This window comes from Nicotiana attenuata, unplaced genomic scaffold (assembly GCF_001879085.1).
Source record: "Nicotiana attenuata strain UT unplaced genomic scaffold, NIATTr2, whole genome shotgun sequence".
Classification (NCBI taxonomy): Eukaryota; Viridiplantae; Streptophyta; class Magnoliopsida; order Solanales; family Solanaceae; genus Nicotiana; species Nicotiana attenuata.
This window is the reverse complement of record NW_017671762.1, coordinates 5,036-14,389: the sequence shown is the minus strand read 5'-3', so window position 1 is coordinate 14,389 and position 9,354 is coordinate 5,036. Positions and strand designations below refer to the sequence as shown.

Genomic DNA, 9,354 nt, shown 5'->3' with positions numbered 1-9,354 from the left:
CTTTTTTTTTTTTTTTAGATATATCTTTACTTCCTTCTTATTTGTAGTACCTTAGCTCTCGGGCCTACATATAGTCAAAGATTCTCTCGATACTTATAGATCCCACCTTTTGTGTATTATATTTGAAAACTGCCGTTTTAAAAGATTCTACTCCCTTGCGTTCTGAATTGCACTTGTTTATTTATCAAGAAAGGAAGCATAGCAGTTCATACAGAAGGATAGGATCTCTTAATTTATTGAAATAAATATTAGAAAAGCTTAACTTTTCCATCTTTTTTTTTTTTGAACAAATTGTAGTAGAAAAATATATTCGAATTTTCAGGTCTCTTTAAGAGGAAACGTTTTATTAGGAGTCTTTAGGTCAACCATAATTAACTCATAATTAGTCTCTAGGGATAAGGTTTTTACTAAGAGTCCTACACCATTTATAAAAACCATGACACCGTCACCTTGGCGCTAGCCTCTAGCTTTTCTAAAGATTTTTCACGATAGTGATTACTCTTATTTGAACAATAATGACAATTGCCGAAGGTACGTTGCTAACTTATTTTCCTATGTGATACTCAGTAATTATATTTGATCTTCAACACGTGGTATTAGGAATGAAATCTTGGAACAACCATAAAGTTGTTTTTGTGTGACTTATAGATAACGAGTTCAAGCTGTGAAAATCACAAATAACGCTCGCATTAGGTTAAGCCGTGGAGAATTCAAGATATGTTGCCTTCTGAATTTTGGCAATTTGTAAAATCTGCTGGCCTCTGAGGAAATAATGTTTTATTGCTGAAGTGTATCTTCAAGCAGATCTTGTATCATGTTTTTAAAATTATGCTATAGTATTTTGATTTATTTGCTTTTTCTATTTCTTAATTTAGCATCCGATGATATTCGAATGTCTCATAGATCAAAGCATCGTATACATAATTCATCCGGGTCATCTCACAAGGGCATAAACCGCTCCGTTTCATGTGACACGCCGTTGAAAGGATCTCTTTCTACTCCTCGTGGGTCCATGGTACGAATATTTTTATGTAGCTGACTCCGACTTGTTTGTGATTGAAGCGTAATTATTAGTGATAGTTCTTTCTACAGAAGGTTGACCTAAGCAAACTCGAGATGGGTTCACTGTGGAGATATTGTCGACACTTTAAACTTGTAAGCAATGCTATACCTAATCCCACGAGGGAGCAACTAATTGATGTTGTCCAGAGGCATTTCTCATCCCTGGTACTTTCTTTATTATCTCTTATCTAGCCGTTGCTTTGGTTCAGATTCTGTATTTAAGTGTATGTCTATGTCGTGGTGATTCTATGATTGATCTATTTTAATGTCATGTTAATTGAGGTCGATATTGTAATGTCTACGATATATTACCTCTTTTTTTTTGTCCGTTTTCTTGAGCCGAAGGTCTTTCGGAAACAACCACTCTACCCCCTCGGATAGGGGTAAGGTATGCGTACACACTATCCTTCCCAGACCCCACTATGGAATTTCACCGAGTCGTCATCGTTATTGTTATTGTTAATTGAGGTCCATATTTTAATGGCACTTCCCTTGCATGTATAGTTGTGTTATAAGTTATGTTATCCTCTTAGCTTTTCCAAATACATTCAAACCTCTCTATAACAGCCTCGTTTGTTATGATACTTTTTGGCTGCTATAGTGAAGTGTTGTTACAGAGGACACATATAACATAATATAAAACTCGATTAGAAAAACTTTACTTTTATATTAAATGACTGTTATATAGGAATGCTTTTATAGCAAAGTCTGACTGTATTGCTCGGCTGACTGCAATTTGTGATTCTTTTTTGGGTGAAGCAATTGGACGAGTTGGAGGTAATTGGGGGATTTGTTCAAGCTGCCAAGAGACTCAAGACAGACTACAAACCACTTAAGGGAACGAACCCATTTTGTAATGCTCCTAACGCTAACAAATAGTGGTGCATTCGCATTGCAGTAGTAACTGTAGTATACAAATACTCATGTTTATCTCTAATCTCTAGCTTTGTAGGTTGGTGGTTTTATGTTTAACTTTTCACAACTCATTTTTATTGCTCAACGTATGTCCAACCAATATCTGATTTTATGAAATATCGGTTTACTTTTCTTAGCCATTAGACATAGATTATACATGGCCAAATCTCTTTATAACAGCTTTGTTTATTTTGATGGCTGCTACAGTGAAGTGTTGTTATAGAAAACATATATTATAACATAACATAAAAGATTGATTCCACAGAAAATTTCGCCGTTATAGTAAAGTGTTGTTATAAAGGATATATTCGTCAGTTATTTTTAGTTTAAGCGATGGTGAGAGACAATTTAGGTTAACTCTTCTTCGTGGGAAATTAAGGATTTATTCCACTCTTCCCTTTGGGCCACTGTAACTGCTCAGGGGAAGATTGATTGGGCCCCCAGGAAGACGCAACTTGTTCTATTGTCGGACTATCAGATATCAAACAAGCCCATAGAGTTCGTGTGCTAAAGGAGGAGACATTTAATTGGGCTCGACAACTTTAACCTAGGGCCTAATCCTTCGTTGGGTTAACCCCCCCACCCCCCCCCCCCCCGTTTTTTTTTTTTTAAGTTTCATGTAAAGTAGGGGTGGCAAACGGGTGGGTTGGGTCGGGTCGGATATGAGTCGGGTTAAAAACGGGTAATGCAAAAGTAGATAAATTATCCAACCCGACTCATTTAATACGAATAAAAAACGGGTTAACTGGCGGATAATATAGATATCCATATTATCCATGACTTCTTGAATATGATCACTTTTGGGAGAATTCCTAGTCTCCCAAACTTAAGGAACCCAATTTGAGTCTTTATAAATGTAAAAGTTAAAACTCATTAGTTATCCATTTTCTAAATGGATAATATGGTTCCTATCCATATTTGACTCATTTTTAAAAAGTTCATTATCTAACCTATTTTTTAGTGGATAATATGGGTGGATAAATATTTTCTTTTAACCATTTTGCCATCACTAATGTATAGCATTAAAAAATGATGGAAAAATAACATTGTATAACCGCTTTCAAAATAATAGCCGAAAAATATATACTTTATATATATATATATATATATACACACACACATTCGATATGTTATATACAAAAGATTATACAAATTTTATATACTTTTTCAACTATCTAATGTAAATAATTTTTGCGCGGGCTAAAATTGAAAAAAGCACTTAGATGATAAGAGGATACACATGCAGGCGATATAGCTTAAATAATTAAAGAGAAATGGTGAACGAGCTACTGGTAATGCTTCACTCCACCTTCTGTTCATATGCAAAAGCTCATGAGCAAATGTTGCGAGTTTCTTAACCTTTTTTTTTTTTTTTGGTGTGAGGAAAAAAGGAACAAATTTTATAGAGTTGACTATCAAACAAAAAAAAAGGGTTGCTCATAATTTGGTCAAATGTGAAATATAGTCTTGCCATATTAAACGATTATTTCTATTTTGCTTTGTTATCTTTTCTCCTTTTCCCTCTTAAACTAGTAGTCTAGTACCTTACCTCTAAGTTCTAGATACAGTCAAAGATTCTCTTGATACTTTATATTCCTTTTCTTAGTTACATTTGAAAATATTTCATAAGTGCCATTTGAAAGATTCTACGTCATTCCGTGTGGATTACACAGGTTTATCAAGAAAGGAAGCAATATCAACACATAAAAGGAAAGAATCTTAATTATTAAGAGTAGAAAAGCTTAAAGTTTTATTGACGAATGATGAATAATGTTGGCCAATGCTAGAATGAAACAAAAGAGTAGTCATAAACTACACAAGCAAAATAATTAGATACCTTTTCTTTCGTTTGGTAACATTTCCAATAATTTAGACAGAAAACGGACACGCCTTAACAAATTGTAGTAGTAGAAAAATATGCTAAAAGTGTTAGTACATTAGAAAATTTTACAAAACAGTCATGTAGCAAGATTTTCTAAGTTATATTAACAAAAACATAATATTTTATCATTTTAATGGCAATTTTAAATTTTATTAGGATTTAAGTATCACCTACGCTTAAGATTAACATTTAAAAGAAATGGTCATAGATATAACATAGAAAATCCGTTATGTTACCATATGCAGAGGTAGATCCAAGATTTTAAATTAGTGAAGACAAAGTATCACGAAAATTGTGAGTGTGGAAAAAGTTGTTTCGTCCAAAACCAAATGTTTTATTTGCAATGTTAACGTCATCTAGTTTTACTCTTTTCTTATTAACGTCACCTCTAAAATGTTATCATGTTCCCCATTCTTTTGGAATTCACTAGCAAGTAGTAGCAATATTCAATACTTAATAGAGTGCATGTATAGTTACACTTTATATTTCGTCAGCCATTTCGGCGTTGTCTATGATTGGAATCTTGGTTGGCATGCATACTATTCTCAGGGGAAAAACAGAAGATTTTTGCTTACTTTGGTCAAAGATTTTTTTTCTCGTGACATTGTTCGAGGTTGTCACGACTCTAACCCCGAATCCGGTCGTGGTGGCGCCTCTCATGAAGACAAGGCCAGCCGACATTTCCCATTTCCAACTTCCAGATAAGCATTTAAGAACAGTTTAAACATGATAAAATAAATCCAAAATAGTCAAAAATTAACATAAATACGCGGAAGAATGACCCATACACAGCCCTAATCGGGGTGTCACTAGTCATGAGCATCTAAAAGACATAACCGGATTCTGATAATTTCCATAACTAGTACAATGTCTGAAAGGAAATAGAGACAATAAAGGAGTAGAGACACGGGGCTGCGGACGTCAACAGCTACCTCGTAATCTCCGAAAGCTCGCCTGAATCTGGAGGAATCAGCACTCGGGAGCGGGACCTGATGCGCCTGAATCTGCACACAGGGTGCAGGGAGTAAAGTGAGTACTCCAACTCAGTGAGTAACAAATGTAAATAATGACTGAAAGTAAGAAAACACGTAAGGTACAAGGCATTCTATAATGAAGCAGTAAAGCCAGTTAAAAATAGTAAACCAGTGAAAAGCCAAGTAAAATCCTTTCCCAACAATAAACAGGTAACTGACAGATAATTAAGGTATAGTGAATAAATAGAAGCTCGCCCCTCGGGCACAGTATCCACAAATCCGCCCCTCGGGCAATATCTCAGAACAATACCAGCCCCTCGGGCTCAATCTCACAACACAATGGGTACCCGCGCTCACTGGGGGTGTGCAAACTCCTGGAGGGGCCCCTTACGGCCCAATCGCAATATCAAGCCATCTCGTGGCATCATAAACAGGCTCTCGGCCTCATATCAATATCAAGCCACCTCGTGGCGCATAATCTCAGGCCTTCGGCCTCATTATCATAATCAGTATATAACTGCTACGGCGTGCAGCCCGACCCAAAAGTATCCTCACAATACAGGCACTCGGCCTTACTCAGTCAGAATCTCATAAGCCCCTCGGGCATCAGTAAAATATGAAGCTCAGCTCAAATATCTTTGAAAATATCAATTAATGTGTTTAAAACAGAATAACATAGCTGAGTTTTTAAAATAGTGGAAATATAGCATGACTGAGCACAAGTATGAAATCAAACAGTGAGGAAAACATCATTAACAATCCCCTAAGGGTTCAAACAGTTGGCACGAAGCCCAAATATGGCATTTAGCCCAAAGTATACTAATATCAAACAATTAGCTGCCAATTATACAGAAAAATAGTCATTCGGGATGGACTAAGTCACAATCCCCAATGGTGCACGACCCCACGCTCGTCATCTAGCGTGTGTCTCACCTCAACATAGCACTACGATGTGCAATCCGGGGTTTCAAACCCTCAGGATATCATTTACAATCATTACTCACCTCGAACCGGCTAAATCTCTAGCTCGCGATGCCTTTGCCCTTCGAATTGGCCTCCACGCGCGTCGAATCTATCCAAAATCAGAACAAGGACGTCAAAATATGCCAAGGGAACAAAGCCCAAGCGAAAACAATCAATAAAGAGCACAAATCCCGAAATTACCAAAAGCCGACCCCCGGGCCCACGCCTCGAAATTCAGAAATTTTTACACTAACGGATTCCTTATCTCCCCACGAGTTCATACATATCAAAAATACTAAAATCGGAGTCTAAATGACCCCTCAAATCCCCATTTAAAGGCCTCTTAAACTCAAGCCCTAATCCTCCATTTTTGCCCTTTAATTCCTTTAATTACAGCCCTAAATTCATGAAATACTACTATAGAATTGTGTTTTAGGTCCAAAATCCTTACCTTAACGAAGTTCCCTTGAAATTCTCCTTCCAAATCGTCCAAAAGCTCTCAAGCCGAAGTTAAAAATGGTGAAATAACCCAGAATTCGCGAAGGACTTCTTTTAATTCTTCTGTCCAGTTACTTTCGCATCTGCGGTACTATGGCCGCTTCTGCGGTACCGCATATGCGGTTATTCTTCCGCTTCTGCGGAATCTCCTTATCCAGCCAAAAATCGCATCTGCGACCGCATTTCCGCATCTGCGGCAGCGCAGATGCGGTTATCCTTAGCGCTTCTGCGGTCACTGCTTGCCTGGCCTCTTTTCCGCTTCTGCGATAGTTCTTCCGCACGTGCGGCGCCGCACTTGCGATCCCCAATCCGCATGTGCGGAAATACCAGAAGCAGCACTATCAGCTGCTGCCACAAAATTCCAACATCTTCGTTGACCACCCGAAATCACCCCGAGGCCCCCGGGACCTCAACCAAAAGCACAGACATATCCCAATACCTTATTCAAACTTGTTCCAATCATCAAAACACTTCAAACAACACTAAATCAACCAAAACACCTCGGATTCAAGCCTAAGTTTCTAAAAATCTTCCGAATTCCGATTTTGATAAAAAACCCAACCAAATCACGTCCGAATAACCTGAAATTTTGCACACACATCCCAAATGACATAACGAAGCTACTGCAACTCTCGGAATTCCATTCCGACCCCTGTATCAAAATCTCGCCTATCAACCGGAAATCGCCAAAATATCAACTTCGCCAATTCAAGCCTAAATCTACACCAAGCCCCCAAAACCCATTCCGATCACACTCCTAAGTCATAAATCACCTCCCGAAGCTAACCGAACCATTGAAACTCACATCCGAGCCCTCTAACACATAAGTCAACATCCGGTTGACTTTTCCAACTTATGCCTTCTTAAAAGAGACTAAGTGTCTCAAACTTCACCAAAACCAATCCGAATCCAATCCGACCAACCCGATACCTCAAAATACGGATAAACAAAGCACAAAGAAGTAGAAATAGGGGAAACAGAGCGGTAACTCATGAGACGATCGGCCGGGTCGTCACATCCTCCCCAACTTAAACAAACGTTCGTCCTCGAACGAGTCAAGAAACATACCTGAAGCCTCAAACAGGTGAGGTTATCTGCTCCGCATCTCCCGCTTGGTCTCCCAGGTAGCCTCCTCCACGGGCCGACCTCTCCACTGCACTTTCACTGAAGCTATATCTTTTGATCTCAACTTCCGAACCTGAGGCTCCAAAATAGTTGCTGGCTCCACATCATAAGTCAAATCACCCTCCAACTGAACCGTGCTGAAATCCAGAACATGGGATGGATCTCCAATATACTTCCGGAGCATAGAAACATGGAACACTGGGTGCACACTCGACAAGCTGGGTGGCAAGGCAAGCTCATAAGCCACCTCTCCAATCCTCCGAAGTACCTCAAAAGGCCCAATGAACCGTGGACTCAACTTCCCTTTCTTTCCAAATCACATAATACCCTTCGTGGGCGAAACCTTCAATAGGACCTTCTCACCAACCATGTAGGACACATCTCGAACCTTCCTGTCAGCATAACTCTTTTGCCTCGACTGCACTGTACGAAGTCTCTCCTAGATTACCTTCACCTTATCTAAAGCATCCTGAACCAAATCTGTCCCCAATAGCCTAGCCTCACCGGGCTCGAACCAATCAACTGGAGATCTACACCGCCTCCCGTACAAAGCCTCATATGGAGCCATCTGAATACTCGACTGGTAGCTGTTGTGATAAGAAAACTCTGCAAGTGGTAGAAACTGATCCCATGACCCTCCGAAATCAATAACACAAGCGCGTAGCATATTCTCCAATATCTGAATAGTGCGCTCGGACTGCCCGTCCGTCTGAGGGTGAAAAGCTGTGCTCAACTCAACCTGAGTACCCAACTCCCGCTGAACAGACTTCCAAAACCGGGAAGTAAACAGTGGTTCATAATAAATCTAGTGCTTGTATTCGATTTTCTGTATGTGAATACATCATGTATTTATGCCAGATACAACATGTAATACTAACTTACTGCCTGTATATTTCATAATAAACCTAGTGCTTGTATTTAGTTGTATCTAACAGCTGTGTTCAATGTATTCAAGTTTATTTTTGTATTCACAATATTTTATTTATTCCTAATACATGATATTAGTGTTTTATTGAGTATATTTCATTGGTTGTATTCATTGATTTTCTATTTGTATTGAGAGTATTTTACTATATTTTACTGTTTTGTTATTTTAAATACAGATGGATACAGTTAGGTTGAAAATACAGATGAATACAGTTAGATTGAATGCATAACAAATTGATGAATAACATCAAAATGATAGAACTAACAATATGCTTAAAAATGTTATTGTATGAACTCAAATACATATAAATACATATTTAACACAACAGTCAAAAATTATTGTACATAATAAAAATCAGTGTATTGTCGATGCCCCCTTTTTCTCGCAAAATCGGGTTTATGACATTTGGGAGGACAACTCGTTTCCTTTTGGGAATTGGGTTTGAATTGAAGAGTCGCCACCTAATGATTAAATGCATTAGGACACTAAGAAGAATTTTGATTTAGAAAACCAGAGATTGGGTAAAGGCTCGAAATTATCCCGAGGGGAAGGTGTTAGGCACCCCTCGAGATCCACTATAATTGTGACTTTAAGCGCAAACAACAAGTAGACAAGTAAGAGTTACAAATATGAGGGGGTTTTCACATAATTGTTGCAAGTAATTGAAGCTAAAAGAAGTTAAAGAAGCTGGAATTTGAGAAGAAGCAGTTTTGAAATTCTAAATAAAATAAACGAGTAAAGGGAGGGGGTTTTCACATAATTGTTGCAAATAATTAAAGTTAAAAGCAGTCAAAGAAGCTGGAATTTGAGAAAAAGCAGTTTTGAAATTCTAAATAAAATAAACGAGTAAAGGGAGGGGGGTCCTAGGTTTATAAATAATATGGATCACCCCACACAACACCCGGTAATCGTTTATACACGTGGTGTTATCGCGTGGTCATCATATCCATATCTACCCTTTTCCACCCCGTTAAGGTATTAAACGCGGAATGGTCACGTTTTACTTA

At 38.2% G+C, this 9,354-nt stretch overlaps 1 protein-coding gene across 1 annotated transcript; it reads left to right on the top strand.

The window, feature by feature from the left end:
- Positions 1-466: 466 nt before the first annotated feature.
- LOC109210076 lies at positions 467-1,941 on the top strand. Its single transcript, XM_019373448.1, has 4 exons — positions 467-531; positions 876-1,015; positions 1,093-1,227; positions 1,822-1,941. Exons 1-4 carry the CDS (start codon positions 516-518, stop codon positions 1,939-1,941), a joined length of 411 nt encoding a protein of 136 aa, XP_019228993.1. The 5' UTR covers positions 467-515.
- The last annotated feature ends 7,413 nt before the right edge of the window (positions 1,942-9,354 follow it).

Coding starts and splice junctions, on each gene's coding strand:
- LOC109210076 (XM_019373448.1), top strand. Junction 1,016..1,092: donor CTACTCCTCGTGGGTCCATG/GTACGAATATTT, acceptor TTCTTTCTACAG/AAGGTTGACCTAAGCAAACT. Junction 1,228..1,821: donor AGAGGCATTTCTCATCCCTG/GTACTTTCTTTA, acceptor TTTTGGGTGAAG/CAATTGGACGAGTTGGAGGT.